At 33.1% G+C, this 15,657-nt stretch overlaps 4 protein-coding genes and 1 non-coding gene across 6 annotated transcripts; 2 read left to right on the top strand and 3 right to left on the bottom strand.

Annotated features, from left to right (window-relative positions):
- Positions 1–267: 267 nt before the first annotated feature.
- Positions 268–792, bottom strand: LOC125872441 (DUF724 domain-containing protein 6-like). Its single transcript, XM_049553168.1, has one exon. It carries the CDS (start codon positions 790–792, stop codon positions 268–270), a length of 525 nt encoding a protein of 174 aa, XP_049409125.1.
- Positions 793–1,534: 742 nt separating this feature from the next.
- On the top strand, positions 1,535–1,748 carry LOC125875316 (small nucleolar RNA U3). Its single transcript, XR_007447385.1, has one exon. It is a non-coding gene; the product is annotated as a small nucleolar RNA U3 (small nucleolar RNA).
- Positions 1,749–3,108: 1,360 nt separating this feature from the next.
- LOC125875023 (uncharacterized) lies at positions 3,109–4,511 on the top strand. Its single transcript, XM_049556076.1, has one exon. The coding sequence runs from the start codon at positions 3,165–3,167 to the stop codon at positions 4,275–4,277; it is 1,113 nt and encodes a 370-aa protein (XP_049412033.1). The 5' UTR covers positions 3,109–3,164; the 3' UTR covers positions 4,278–4,511.
- Positions 4,512–5,355: 844 nt separating this feature from the next.
- LOC125874634 (50S ribosomal protein L29, chloroplastic-like) lies at positions 5,356–7,093 on the bottom strand. The gene is made up of 2 exons (XM_049555602.1): positions 6,729–7,093; positions 5,356–5,773 (listed from the first exon to the last, which is right to left on the bottom strand). Exons 1-2 carry the CDS (start codon positions 7,056–7,058, stop codon positions 5,597–5,599), a joined length of 507 nt encoding a protein of 168 aa, XP_049411559.1. The 5' UTR covers positions 7,059–7,093; the 3' UTR covers positions 5,356–5,596.
- A 2,316-nt stretch (positions 7,094–9,409) lies between these two features.
- On the bottom strand, positions 9,410–11,450 carry LOC125874118 (homeobox protein knotted-1-like 6). 2 transcript variants are annotated; one of them, XM_049554939.1, is made up of 4 exons: positions 11,252–11,450; positions 10,845–11,012; positions 10,346–10,493; positions 9,410–9,743 (listed from the first exon to the last, which is right to left on the bottom strand). In XM_049554939.1, the coding sequence occupies exons 1-4, from the start codon at positions 11,423–11,425 to the stop codon at positions 9,715–9,717; spliced, it is 519 nt and encodes a 172-aa protein (XP_049410896.1). In that variant the 5' UTR covers positions 11,426–11,450; the 3' UTR covers positions 9,410–9,714. The 2 variants fall into 2 exon arrangements, with proteins under 2 accessions (XP_049410896.1, XP_049410897.1); XM_049554940.1 differs by having other exon boundaries at positions 10,845–11,009.
- Positions 11,451–15,657: the final 4,207 nt, after the last annotated feature.

Raw genomic sequence — 15,657 nt, 5'->3', positions numbered from 1 at the left:
TTGTGTGATGAACACTTTCAGTTTTAGTACATTTTAGTTCTACATGATCTGTATGTTTTGATCCTTCTAAGTTTGGGAAGTGTCGATTCTGGAGTAACACATCATAAGAAAAGGAATGAGAGAAAAATAAAATAATTGCAACCACTAGAAAATCAAAATCTTTATGAGCATATGTAACAATTTCGCAACAAAAATTGAATTGACATAAAACGAATGATAAATAATTTCCTGAATTCAAGATCAGCACAAGTCGAAAATCCTTCCTTGTCATGATATGAGAGATATCCACCCGCATTTACACCATTCTTGATGAAATCTCAACACATGAGAAGGGTATGCAATGTTATCTTCAGTTGTTGGGAAATAAACATAGTACTCTTCTCCAATTTTCCCACTGATACATCCAAACCACCATCCATCATTGGCATACACATCAACAATATCGTATACACAGAATCCTTTTTCTGACATTGTTTCATCTTGATGAGGTGGAACAGGACGGACCTCGCCTGCAGTGACCACCTCCTCCAGCAGTTCAGACTCATCATCAGTCAGCATAGTCTTGTACTTGACGATATAATGATTAGCGTCAAGCTTAGAAAGAATAGTTGCTGTGTAGTAAGAGCCTACGAATCCATCTTCGTGACTTGCCACTTCAACTTCATCACCCTTTTTGAATTCTTTTGTTATATTTTGTTTCTTTGATGCTATTGATTTTATTGACGTTGAGATCTCTGCCATTCTTGATTGATGCCGTTGCTCTTTAGTTACTCTCACTCTGATTCGGGCCATTATCGCGGACTCTACTGGAGATTGATTGTCTCGAATGAAAAACTGAGAAACTATTAGGCTTTGCTACTGAATTTATTGTTGGCAGAGAATTCTGTTTACTTCGGTTCTTATTGGGGTTTAAAAGTGGTGAATGGAAAATGAAGGGTTGTCATTTTTCTGGAAAGTTGTGATTATTCGGAAGAGTTGTGATTTTTCCAAAAGATTGTGACTTACTCGAAAGGTTGTAATATTTCTAAAAGATTGTGACTTTTCCAAAGTGATAGAGGAGTTTTCCTCATTTTTGGGATTTGAATTGAATGAATGATTTTTCTTCTTCTTCTGCATATGCATATATTTTCTTACACACAAAGTCGAGTCTTTGTGTGATTTTGTTGTGACTAAAGTTTGAGGTGTCCCTGCTTCTTTAACAAATATATATGTTTTATCCTTTTCTTAACGACACAATGAATTATGTGGTCTCGGATATTTTTTCTTTTCTTCTTAAAAGGATTTCTGGTTTACTACTTTGAACACAGTTACTAACCGTTCTTCCTACTGGGAATTGGTTTACGAAATTAACCTTATTGTATAATTATTTTTCTGTAATGAATCAAAAATCAGCGAAGCTTTTGTTGCACTTGAGACTTGGAGATTGCGCACTGTAGTCAGCGACACTGCATCAGGGGCCAACATGTTGTTCCCACATCGGCAGTGCAATACATAAGCTCCAGCTTTATGAGGCTTCTTACCAGCATCATATGTCACGACCTTACTTGAACAGGATCTGTTCTATAGGCTCGTACCACTGTATCCTTGATTTCTAAGGAGATAGGAAACCAAATCTGGTTGATGAAGCATGGCCATGTGACCAGAGCGTGATTAACAGAACTATGGCTCCTCGAGCTGTGGTTGCAGTGGATGATCGTTCTTAGACCTGATCTCAGGCTTGAGATGGTCTCATCGCTGTCTGACAGATTATATTTCTTTTTGCCCATTTGAGTGCTTAGCCGGTATTTTTCAGTCCCGGAATCTTTCAATGTTTTAGTAATCATTTGCAACTTGTGAAAAAAGATATGTTTAACATAATATACATCATAAATTGAAAATCTGCCCTTGCTACAATATTAAAAAAAGGGGTCAATGTCTAATCTAACCCCATTATAATGGTGATTTGTGATTAAAATTGATATTAATAAATTTACATCACAAGAAATTCAACATAAGAAAGATTTAATGAAACTAGTAACTCTTTCTTTTCTTTGGAGTTTCCAATACTTATCCCTGAATGAGCATGTAGAGAAAGTCAAGTCAACTACTGCGTATTGAATATTCCAGCCACTTCTGAATTGTGATCAAGTTGCTCCTTAACTCAATCATAAATGAACTTTTCTTATAATGATGTCCGAACTAATTTGGATACACCTCGACTATTTTATCATGCATCTTTCATGAAATATGTAACTCTATCCGCTAAGACTTTAGCCGATGAAAAAAAATTCTAATGAACTTTTTTTGTTTCTATTGAGATTTTTTTTCTTTTACCCCTCCTAAGTCCTAGGAGCTCCTACTTTTTTGCTACCTTAATGACTCGAATCCACAACTATTTGAGCAACCTACTACTGCATCACGTTGGTGGCTTCTGGGTCCAACTCAGAATACTTAAATGTCATATGGAATTAAAATAGACCATCTAATTTATTGCAGGTGAAGTAGAGAATTCCAGGTTAGGATGTGTAATAAACTAGGTCAACACTCGCTCATTTTTTATATTTTATTTTTTTGAGAAAGGTAACTATATCACTTGCACACTATAACCCATAATTCATTTTTCTTTCCTTCTAACAACATTATATCTGAAAATTGAATATGCTTTTAATGTATCATAATCTTATGAAGAAACTAGAGAGTACCAACATGGGTTATTGAGCAGTTGTGAGACTGTTTCAACCTTAATCAGAGTTTTTGGGTTCAAATCCTCGGTACAAAGAAAACCTTGTTGGGAGCGCCACCTTTGAATGGGACATGCAGTGCACAATTCAGATTTAGTTGGGGCTCTAATGTGGGCTCCGGATACCGGGTGGTGAAAAAAAAAGCTAGAGAGCCACCAACCATAGCCCCCCCCCCCCCCAGACACACAATGAAAACTTGAAGTAAACATCCTATGAGAATTGGTCAAAGAAGAACCAATCAATGCTGTTTGCATTACTGCACACATCCCAATCAGTGACACAAACCGTGTTGGGCATAGACTTAATCTCATAAATTCCAAAAGTCAACTGGTTGCCACTCTGTCTTAGCTACAGTTCATCCCCTAATCACCTCCTTTTTATAACAATTAATTCTCCAAATCAGAACAGTAAAGAGGGAAAAAATAGGAGAAAAGAGGCAAGAAGATGGGAAGGGTGAAACTGAACAATGATCCAACTTCAAGCCTAAAGCACTTTAGTCATCCACATGAATTGGAGTTATGCACCCAACTCCAAGATCTAAGCCCTTGTTCAGGATGCAGACTTCCGCCATCAGGCCAAATGTACATATGTAGGCCTTGCAACTTCACTCTTCATTTAAGCTGTGCTAAATTCCCACAGCTGATTACTCACCCCTCTCATCCGAACCACCCTCTCAACCTCCTCCCAACGTCCAAATACCCTGGTGGCCAGTTCAATTGTGATGCCTGTAAACGCCATGGAACCGGCTTTAGCTACCATTGCAGTTATTGTGAGTTTGATCTCCATGTGATTTGTGCATCTAGACCTCTCAAAATCACACACGAACTGCACCAATGCTCGCTTGAACTCACCTTCAAGAATCCTTATGCTAATGCCAAAGGCTTCTCTTGTGATGTATGCCGCAAGATTGGAGTCAAGCAGTGGCTTTATAGATGTCCTGCTTGTGAGTTTGATGTTCATTTGGATTGTTTAACTTCTGCCCCTAGGCAGGAAGCTTCACAGTCAACTGCCCTCCAGCACCACCATTCATTCCCAGGGGCTCCTAACCAATTCCAGCAGGCTACTGTGGGTAGACAAGCAAGGTCACATCATTTGATGCATGCCGCAAGCACAGGTGCAATAACTAACAACCATGCTCTACAGCCTACAGTATTTCAAGGACAAGCGAGGCCAAACCAGCTGTTTCATAGTGCTAGTACAAGTGCAGTTCCGCAGCAACAGTTCCTACAACCTCCTATAATTCAAGGACAAGCAAGGCCAAACCAGTTGTTTCATAGTGCTAGTACAAGTGCAGTTCCACAGCAACAGTTCCTGCAACCTACTATGATTCAAGGACAAGTGAGGCCAAACCAGTATATGCAGACTCCAGGGGCAAACAATGGTTTCGGGAATAATTTGATGAATGCTGCAATACAAGGACTTGTAGAAGGTGCAGCTCAACAGGTTGGTCAGACTTTCATGCAGGGGATCATAGGTGGTGGTGACAATAATGGTGGAAATGAAGGATCATCAATCCTGGGAGGCATTTTTGGTGACTCGTCAGACACGCAATACTAGATTACATATATTATTTATTTCCATTTTACTTGTCTGACTATAACAGGTTAGGTTCGGGGTCAAATATAAAACTCCGCAAGGGATCACACTCTTTGGTGGGGTTGTTTTGGTTGAAAAGTAGATATATGCTTTTGCATCTTGGTGTTTGGGTTGTATGCTATAATTAATTTGTCAAAATCAGAGCTTTTGGCTTAAACTATGCAATATTGCACAAGTAATAAGTCCTATTAAGAATGGTTATATGTTATTGATTCTACTATATTGAGATTTCTCATTCATTATTCAGAATCAAGGTGATTACTGAGAATGGAAGAAGCCAAATGTGAAAAATCCTCCACCATTTCCTCTTTTTGTTAAGATGGATGATCCTAACTCAACATCATCTAATAGTCAAAAGCTAGGGGTTCATGGTCAGAGATACGGCTTTATAGAACTATAAACTTTTTAAATCATAACATTCCATGGAGAGGTTACCATGATTCTAGCAAATTATATAACAATCTGAATAATATTATGCTTTTTTACATATCAATAGCGTAAAGACATCTGCATTGAAGAAAACCAATTGCAGTACTAGTGTTAAGACACGAAACAGAGTGAAAGAGGAGGGAAGTGGGCAGGGCATTAACCATTGACATGTTTGAATCATATCTACGTTGCGATATATCCAGGATAAAAAAACCTGTATCCAACTAAAACAGAACGAAGAAGACAGCACAACTATGTATGGAGCATCTTATCCACATACTTAAAGAAGCAAAGAGCAAAAGGAAACTATACTATTTCAGAAATTTGAGAACGACTACATCGAGGAAACTAAAAAATGAGATGTATCCCTATTTGGTAGAATCTTTGTAGCCAAGTTAAATCAGCTTTGATGAAGTGAACATAGCCTTTTCAACAGACTTGTTTTTGCGTAGACTTTCGTGAAGTTTTCTTCACCCCAACCTTGTATTTTTCTTCACCCCAACCTTGTATTTTAATACCTATCCTTTCCCAGGAAGGTGAAGTAGTTCAAATTACAGGAATCTTCTAGCTGATAATTTGTGGCAGTCATAATTGGAGGTTCAGGAAAAAAAAAGAGAACTTGGAAGAAACCGAAACAGATTTCACCATTCAGGTACAATTTTGACTGGAAGAAAATTGACACCATCCTCAATGATTGGGAACATAGTTAAGAATGATCACTTGCAAATTAAGTTGGTTTAATACAAAATTTCAGGAGCAGTTATAAACTATACGTATGGGGAATCAACAAAATGAGAGGAGAAGCCAGAAAAGAAAATGCAACATTTGCCTGCTAGTTTAAATGTCTGTAATCAGGAGGCAGATTCCTTAGCTTCTTCTGCTGCCTCCTCCTCTCGTAGCTTCTTCAAAGAGGGGGGTGGTCTAGGGACAATGCTTTTCTTCCATTTCCGGTCGAGCTTCCTGGATATCCTCTTGTTAATCCCTTCTTCAACCTCTCTCTCCCGTTTAACTGTAAGCATCCTTGCAATCTAGCACATTATGTAAATCACGTCAAAGTGAAGTAAAATAAAACCAAGAAGTAAATACATGAAGAAAAAGAACCTGCAATTTCTGAAGGGAAATGGGAAAATGAACATGATTATACACATTGTTATCAAAAGTGAGATATCAGTTGTTTAGTACTGCCTCTTCAAAAGAGACTCCTTGGCGAGGAAAAGTATACCTTATTAGCGCACAAATGATTGCAATACATTATAAAAGGTGTTATGTATATATACACACACATATAACCATAAGAGGCAAATAGTCTATCAAAACAAGCACCGGATATGTGAATAATGCTAAAACAAAGAACAGGAAAGAATCATAATACATATTGATAAAAGCATTTAAGACAAGCTTTGAACAACATTCAAACCACTTTAAGCTGGTTAAGCTGCTATTGTAGCGTCTGCTCATACTGAATGAATCACTATAGTCAATTAAAGAGAATCGGTTATGGGATTGATTAGACACCTCAGGTATAGCCATCAGTATCTCTCAACTATGTCCTTTTTCGCAGTAGACTTTTACTGTGCACTTACTCCTCTTTTAATCATACACCCCATCTATTTTCAGTACTTCCTGCAGGACACAAGGAACACTTCCTTCTAAAACTTAAATGTCACAAATTGGATTTTAATTAAGACTCAAATTCACCATTCAAATAAAACTCATCACATATCTCAAGAATCCCGTGTGCGCTAAGCAGCAAAGGTATCTCTGCAGTGTTCCCATATTTAGGAACTGTTTCATTCTTCACACAGATATGCACCTAAATCTAATAATTGGAATGAGGTGACATTAAAAACAGTACAGTGTTGAAAACTTCACAATTACTACTATCATTTAACAGTCAAATTTGCTAATTCCAAAGGTAAGAACTTCATACGCATTAAAAAATTAATATAAATATACAGCAAAAGCAGAGAAAAGAGAGATTACCCTTTTTCGCATTCGCAGAAACTCGCTGGACTTGAACTCATTTCGAGCGGACCTTTGAAGACGAAGCATAAATAGCTCTCCTTTAAGGTCCACAATCTCTTCCTGAAGCTCTTCAGTAGTCTTAGTTCTGATTTCCTTCAATTCCTCTTCCCTCTTCGCCATTTTCACCACCAAAGACGGACAAGAAGGAGGCGGCGCGTTTACTGCACGCGCCTGAATGATTTTAGGAATCTGAATGCCATGGAAGGAGGATTTGGAGAGGTTAATCTTGGAAGTGAAGGTAACACCTGAAGGTGAAGGTGAAGGTGAGGCAATGGAGAGGCTCATCATCCTTTCTCTTCTTCTGCTGCTACAGATAAGGGCTCTTCAGTCTTCATATTGGTAAATATAATATGACAAAATGACAAAAATGATCCCTTATGTTTTAGATAGTTTTAAAGTGATATGTCAAGTATATTTTTTTGACAGTTCTGTTCTCTTTAAGTTTCTAGCACATTTGAATTCTATTATGATTAAGGGGAAATTACATGATTAAGCAAATATATATTAGTTAATTAGTTATTACAGTTATCGTGACCATAATTTGTGATAATTATGTGAGATGAGGTTTTGAGTTTATATAATTTGCATGTTTGTATAATTCAGAATTTATATAATGTAATTAGTATAACTGTTTAAAGTTCAGATGTTTGTGTTTGTATGAATTCGTTATTTTGAGTTTGTACAAAAATAGTTCAATTATACTAACGAACCCGTGAATTATACAAACGAGACAGCTTAAACTGTAACTATAGCCTGTAAATATGCAAACTATAGTTATGGAACATAATTAAATTTATTATAATGACTATTTGCTAAAATTTCTCTTTATTAAACGTGACTAGAAATACTAAAAAAAAGTCACGTTAAAGTCCAAAATTCACATAATAAATCAAAATGTATCCTTCCGCCTAGTTTATTATTAGTGTGGTTAAATTATAATATTTATACACATCAATTGTATATGTTGTGTATAATTTATAAATATGTATAATATATTACATAATGAATTGTCGGAGATCGATTTTTATCCGTTTGCATTTGGGCGTTTTTTAAATAGTGCATAATATTGGAATTTAAACTTCTTTATAAAGAATTAGAATTTCAATATGATAGTGAATTACTTAAGTAGATAAAAATCTTAATAAATAAAATAAATACTAATCAACCATTTAACTAAACAAGTAAAGATTCCTCCCCAAACGGTGCTTCCACTTTTACCTTTTTTGTTTGTCACTTAACTTGAGTATATCAGAAGGCACAGGGATTATTGGTAAGAAGGCAACAAGAAGCAATAGATGAAAGGAAGGTCATTAGTAAAGGTGACATAATCTGACAAGACTGAAGAAAAAAAAAGGTTTTGTGCTAGAATCTGAAACCATGTTTGTTTAAGTAGCTACCTATATAGACTAACCATTCCTTATGAATTATGATCAGTTATCCGATTGGACTGATCATCTACATCTTATCACAATACATATTTCAGAATTGTAAGTGTTCTCTAGATTCTGGATAGTTAATATACGATAATAATTGAATTCATAGTTTAATATTCATAAATACTTGAAGAATATTTGAATACTGTTGAATAAAAATTATTGAGTTATCGTGAACCTGCAAGCAATTAATTGTTGGATCCGGGTAAGTCCCTTTCATCTTTGAGCAAATATATATATTTGAGTTTTGAGAATTGAATTAACTCTGTTAGATGATATTTTATTTTCTAAAATTATGTTTTTCAGTGCAAATTAATTAACAAAATAAAAAAATCATTTTTTTGTTCAATTTATGCAAAAAATTAATGTTCCAGAAGAATGTTGAGTGTCACAAAGTGTGGATTTTGACTCATAAAAGTGTGACCAATTCAGCTGTTTAAGTTGACTTAGGTTTCTATATTAGGATATGATATTATCCAATACTCAAACTATCCTGATCATAGCAAATTAAAGTTCTTTACTTGTGTGCTGTATTAAAAAAAATGTCTTACAATATTTGTTGAGTTTAAAAAAATTAAGGAACTATTTATTTGTTTTATCCATTTTATTTTTGCTATTAGATACTATTCAATATCTAATATATTTTTCAAAGCATTAAATTTAATATATTCAAAGGGTAACCCCTATTATTTATTGTTTCTAAAAGTGTGTCAAGTCAATAGTGGATAACTATTGTTGAACGGAGATTATAATTTTGGTTATGAACTATTTAGCGATCGACTAGTACTCAATCAGTTCTGTATTCACTTGGCTGCTTTAAAATCATGCATCTAAAGTCAATTAACACCATATGATAAAACAATTAAGTGTAACACTCATTCAATTGTACTATTCAAAAGAGGAAGATAGCCTTTTATAAACTTATCTTTAGTTTTATGCCATTTGTACAATATCTTGAGTAATGAGGCATAAAATGCCAATACTCACATATTAGAGCCAACGCAGCAAATGAGTGGCATGCATGAGACATGACTTAATATGTTATACAACATAATATTAAAATGCCACACTAACATCTGCAATTTCATTTATAAGTGATCAGGTAAAGAAATCGTTTCCACAAAATTAAATGTATAACATGATAGAGATATGTAAAACTAATATATGAACGTAATAACATATATAGAATTAATACGAGTTGTATTCATCAACAAGCCTCTCTTTCATATATCATATAATCATATCAGAACATCTCAAACCCTTAATTATGAGTTCGACCAGCTGTTGGGAGTCCTCATTATTATTAACATAATGTTACATAAAAAGAAAAAAAAAACATACTAGTACATACGAGTTGTGGCAATCTAGCTATAACAAAGAAATTCCACCATACATCGATTGCTAATTAAGATAGACAAAGTAACTTAATTAGTAGTAAATAATTAGATAAATTATGAGCTTATAGAATCTTGGCTCTATCAATCAGCTAGCTTAATCTTTCTGCCACCATTTCATTTGTCGTCATCGGCCTTCATCCCATCTACAAAAAACAAAAAAAACAAGAACCAATTGCTAGATACTTTAGTTTCTTGTTTTTTAAAAAGAACAAATATCTTGTGAACTTTTATAACCATCTTATTTACTCCTAGCCTTCGTCCTGTGATATTGTTCGAATTTCGAGAGTCAAAATTTCTTATTTTGAAAAATAATTATCATATTTAACATGGCATGCATACATTATAATTAAGTCACAAGAATTAACAATTTAAAATCACTATTTTCCAGCTGAAAAATGATTCGAGGCTATTTTCATATGAATATTTTGGATTGAATTGGTGAGAAAATAAAAAGTAATAATGTTTTCATATGGAAAAAAAATAGGAAGTTTGATTTCCACAATTTAATTCATTGATAATTTGTTTCCACCATACATTTTTTCAATGATTTGATTCGATGAAAAAATTATGTTCTACGGCACAAATTTCCCACTTATGAGAACGCTACCTGTCTAGATATGGTACTACTACATCAAAATCCGTTCTTCTTCATTTACCAAAATAGCTAGTAATATGAATTTACTATCATGAAGTGTGTGCTAAATTTGGTTAAAAAAAAAAAGAAAATGGAAGTAATTAATGTTACCAAAATTAGATGGGGTGGAAGGAGTAGTAGAAGGAAGTTCCATGAGTTCACTGAGCTGAGAATACATATGATTGATGAACTTTATGGACTCCAAATGAGGTTCCTCCATTGCCTCTTTTAGCTTGCTTAGAGCCACACAATATGCTTCCTGTCCACACCATTGATTAGCTTTTTACACAAAATTAAAGCTACATATATACCTAAAACCTAGTAAACAACTAATTTTAAACACAATTAGGTCACATTAACAAGTCATCTAAGAGATAATGGATGGAGAAATGATGATGTTAATAACACAAGTTTTTCGTTGATTCGTGGAAGGAAAAACCTTTGTTTCTAGTTGTGTCCAGACCTCTAAAAATCACACTACATATACAAAGACAATTTATTTTTATGTATATATACTATAAATATTGAACCGATGAAAATCCTGCTTCTGTCACTGCCGTCCATAAAATGAGATTATAAAGCAAAAAAGAAGAAATAAACCCATTATTACCATGAAGTTGTCCAGTTCAGCTGGTTGATCCATTGTGAGTGAGCTGAACTTATTGTTCAATTCTGCTTGATGATCCATTGTGTGTGAGATAACTTTCTTATATTTTGATGACTTCTCTTCAGCTTTTTGATCAATTTTGTCAATCTCAGTAATCCCCAAACAAACCTGCTAATTAATTATAATACACACCAAAATTATATATACATGAATTACTAGTAATTAATCAATTTCCAACTTAAACAACTTCTTACTCAACTGACAATTATTATCTCAGAAAGTCACTGAAGAAAAGTAGAAAATCAAGAAGCAATACGACTTTAGTACTTTACTAATTGAGTAACCATCCGAGAAAATAATCATGAACCCTAATTTCTTGATAAATTATTGATGTGAAAATAGGAAAATACCTTCAAACAATCCAAGTGAGTCTGAACCAAAAGACCATACAAAGAGTGACAACATATTTTCCTCTTAATTTCTTCATCTTCAAGAGAATCTAGTACTCCTGATCTTGAACTACAGTAGTAGTCATTTATTTCCTGATCATCTCCATCTTTAAAATTATCACTTTTTGTCTCCATGTCTAATTATGTAGAAAAAGTAATTGTGGGTGTATAGCTGAATAGTTGTAGTTTTATATATAGGGAAAAAGTAGGGTTACTTGAAATGACTAGAAATAGGAAATGAAAATGGAAAGCAAATGATAAATAAAGTTGGAAATATTTGGAAGGAAGTGATTGACCCATGCATGCATGACCTATTATATCAGTCAGAAGGCAAATACACTATACACTCATATCATATAGTAATAGAGAGAGAGAGAGAGAGAGAGAGAGAATATGACTTTTTTTACCTGCTTCATATTTTTATCTCTTTTTTGCATACTTGAAAGCAACATTACATAAACTTCTTGGATTCTGGACACCATTTGATAGTACCTTGGTACAATTACTCTGTGATCAGTCACTTCTTGCTTTTGTTTTCCATCTTAACAGTACCCACCAGGCCCCTCTCTTTACTAAAATGATACCAGTACAGAATCAACATTTCTACATCAGAAAATATTACTCCTACTTACTGTTTTTTTGCCTATTATATTTATATACAAATATAGCATAGCATGAGTTAAAGTTATTTAGTTTTGCTTAGATAGTGGTGTGGGGGCCGGACGGTATGAGTTCAGCCGAATCTAATAGTTTTAGTTCAGATGACTATGTAATTGTATTATGAAAAACTTTACTATATATAAAAGATTAAATTTAGAGCTCATTTGTAGGATGTTGTTATCCTAAAATTTAGAATTCATAAAGTTTGAATTTTGACTCCTCTGATGATAACAAAGGCTCTGCATTATTAGTACTAGATATAGTAGTCCTCTATGTCAATTTGTTTGTCTGATTTTGATTTGACATGGATCTTAAGAAAGTAAAATGGACTATGGAATTTTGTGGTTTAAAACTAAAAATATGTAGGATGTAGCAATTATCTTGTAGTCTTTATATGAACATGTAATGTGGAAAATTATAATTAAAGAGTTACCAAAATTAGAAGGCGGGATAACCTGAAAGACCTTATATCTTGTTTGAACGTCAACCTCACTATTCTACTCATGATTTTGTCAATTAAACACTTAAACTTTATGAGATTGAACTTTTTAAACCCTTTTCTCAATCAATTAGTGTGCGTGTAATACAACCAACTACACTCGTACACCTCTTTCCCCTCTCATCTCCTCAAGAAAAAAAAATCACCCTCTAATATGATTTTCTGGCAAGACAAATAGTAATCATAATTTCAAATAAAAACGTAGAATAAACGACCAAACAACTACTAGCGACAACCTCATAATTAGAGCAATTCTTAAATAAATATTTTTATATACCCCCGTTCATTTTTTTAAAAAATCTAAATTTTTTTTTGTGTATATTTCTATTTTTGTGGAGAAAATGTAATTTACAAGAAGAGGGCTTTGGGGGTGTCTTTAGTGTCGTTGTGAATTTTTAGTGATAGTGTTCAATTTTTATTGAGAAAAGATGGGAATTTGAAAAGAATTTTTCGATAGAAATGGTGGTGCTCATGGAGGAGGTAGAGGCGATAGATTACACTATCAATGTATACAAATTTATATAATTGGAATATGTTACTCGTCTGTCCCAATTTAGGTGATTTGCTTTCATTTTTAGTCCGTCAAAAAAAGAATGACACATTTTTACATTAAATAACAATTTAACTATAAAATATTTATTTTATCCTTAATAAAATAATTTATAGCCACACAAATTCTCATCATTCATTTTGGATCACTAGTTATACAAGTCTTTATTTATTTCTTAAATTTCGTGCCGAATCAAACTACATCATATAAAATGTAGTACATTTTTTATCTTATTCTTACAAATTTCAAAAATACCCAAATAGTAATTGTCTTTTTGTTTAGTGATGATAACCTGACTAGCTTGAAGGGTATGTGTGAGAGAGATAAATCCAAATTGGTTACTGTATAAAAATGTTCTTTTCCAAAAATGTGTCTTTGTCAAAAATGTCACCATCACTATTTATTTATGGAGTATTATTATTGTTGTTAGGGGTCTGATTTGAAGACAAGTTATGTTGGGATTAATTATGATAGATAAATTATATTGGGCTAAATTATGATGAGATTAATTATGTTGAAACTATTTTTTATTTGGTTGTTTGGTTTGTCAATGGTATAATTTTTAAAAATAAGTTGTTTGTTTACAAAATTACTCGCTAATAATAAGTTGTTTGTTTATGAGGGTTTAAGGAGTACTTGTTATTTTATATTTTTATTCCCGATAAATTATCTCATGATTAATATTTCACCCACAAGAAGGAATAACTTATTCTAGTCATGAAATATGTTATCCCACACTTTGTAACTAAAACAAACAATTGAAGAGCACTAAACACTTATCTGAAAATTATTTTTCTTTAGCTATCACACCAAACGATCCTTCACTATTATTATTATTATGAAAAGAATGCTGTTGTTACCACTGTTCATTGATTCACGGACTCTTGCAGTCTCAAGGGGCTCTCCAAATTCAATTGTGCTCTTCCACATGTGTTTTTCACCTTCTATAGTCACTCTTTTTCCTTCCTCTTTTAACTTCGAATATTGGCGGAGTATAAATTATTCTTCAATATTGACAAACAAATATTAAACTTAATCAAATTTTGATTCATCTACTTTCCCAACAATCTATTGACAAACAGTCCTGGTGTTGGAAACACTTCTAAATTCGGTACATATTATTAATTAGTTTCTTAAACTATTGACAATCTTAAAAACATTACCTTACTTGATAACTGAACTTATATACACCACCGATATTCTTGCAACATGAATGAACTACACCCCTAAATTTACGCCAAGTTTAGGGGTGTTTTCAACCATTCTCTCGATCTTTTTATTAAGAGTCTCATACTTCTACAAGAGTTTGAGACCACTTGTTATGTCATGTGGCAAATTCGGATGTATCTAAGGTTTACTTCGTCAAGTAAAAAAATGTTTTAAAGCCGTGGATCAATAGTTCTGGGATAAAACTGATAATTTGTGATAAATTTATATGTGTTTTTAATACTTTTAAAAAAAGTTATTATTTTGTTTTAGAAAAAAGTGTATCAGTGATGGCAGTTTGTACGTAAGATTTGTTAGATTCGAATGTCCATTAGACACGTCTGATTAAAGCCTCTCATGACGTTTGTCTCCAGGAATTTTGCCAAAAGCTTAGATACTAGTAGTTGTTATTTTTAAAAAATTTGCTTCATAAGTTAGGAACATTCATTTTTTACTTTTTATTTTTTATTTATACTTTGTGCGTCTTAAAAAAACTTTTTTGTGTTACGCAAACACTTTTAAAATTGAAAAATAGCTTAGGAGCCAAAAAATATTAAAAATAAATCAATCTAAACACGCACTGATATGCTTTACTTTGAGCCAAAATTAAAGAAGTTGATGATAAAATTGTAATTTGACAAAACCTATAATCTACACGAAGCGGGACCTGGTGAGGTTCCACTATTGGATGACAAATTTAGCAGATGCCACAGGTACACATTCCACGTAACTACAGATATAAGAGTATACCAACTAGATGTTGTTTGGTAGATTTATAACTTATCATAATTAATATAAGATAAATTATGATATTAGTAATATAAATATAGATAAGCATGACTAAGGACAAAACAATTTTTAATATACTAAATTAAACTGCATAAAAAATAGGGAAATTACGTGGTTAGGCAAACATAAACTACGTAATTAATCATTAAAGTTACAGTTTGCTATAATTACCACTCGCAACTAACATTAACCATTAATTATGTGGGTTGAATTCGAGTTTATATAATAAACCACGTTTGTATAATTCACAACTAACAATTATTTGTTTGATTTGTGTTTGTATACGATGGTTTGTATTTGTATATGACGATGATTTCCTTTGATTTTTCAGTTTTATCACCACATACATTCAATCCTTTTGTGTATAACTTCTTAAAGTTTGTATAAACGTATAATTTTTTGGATTTTATATAATATATGTGTATAACTATTTAAAGTTCTATGTTTATGTTTATATCAATTCGTTATTTCGAGTTTATCATATTTGTATAATTTCAGAGTTTATATTACTCAATTATATAAAAACACACGAATTATATAAACGTACCCGCGAACTATACAAACGTACCTGTGAATTATACAAACGAGATGCGAATTATACAAATTATTGTCCTCTCTCACTCGCCTCTCTCCTCCCTCTCCCAATCTCGCTTGCCAAATATA

Source organism: Solanum stenotomum, chromosome 8, assembly GCF_019186545.1.
Source record: "Solanum stenotomum isolate F172 chromosome 8, ASM1918654v1, whole genome shotgun sequence".
Taxonomy (NCBI): Eukaryota; Viridiplantae; Streptophyta; class Magnoliopsida; order Solanales; family Solanaceae; genus Solanum; species Solanum stenotomum.
The sequence above is the reverse complement of the archived record's forward strand: the minus strand, read 5'-3'. Positions and strand labels throughout refer to the sequence as shown.

What these genes read in the sequence shown, in the direction of transcription:
- LOC125872441 (XM_049553168.1), bottom strand. Translation starts at nt 792, where the DNA reads ATGGCCCGAATCAGAGTGAGAGTAACTAAAGAGCAACGGCATCAATCA.
- LOC125874118 (XM_049554939.1), bottom strand. Translation starts at nt 11,425, where the DNA reads ATGGAGACAAAAAGTGATAATTTTAAAGATGGAGATGATCAGGAAATA. An exon ending in CTCACTTGGATTGTTTGAAG is followed by an intron (nt 11,013 to 11,251) that starts GTATTTTCCTAT and finishes ATAATTAATTAG; the next exon opens with CAGGTTTGTTTGGGGATTAC. An exon ending in CTGAACTGGACAACTTCATG is followed by an intron (nt 10,494 to 10,844) that starts GTAATAATGGGT and finishes TGGTGTGGACAG; the next exon opens with GAAGCATATTGTGTGGCTCT.
- LOC125874634 (XM_049555602.1), bottom strand. Translation starts at nt 7,058, where the DNA reads ATGATGAGCCTCTCCATTGCCTCACCTTCACCTTCACCTTCAGGTGTT. An exon ending in TTCTGCGAATGCGAAAAAGG is followed by an intron (nt 5,774 to 6,728) that starts GTAATCTCTCTT and finishes ATAATGTGCTAG; the next exon opens with ATTGCAAGGATGCTTACAGT.
- LOC125875023 (XM_049556076.1), top strand. Translation starts at nt 3,165, where the DNA reads ATGGGAAGGGTGAAACTGAACAATGATCCAACTTCAAGCCTAAAGCAC.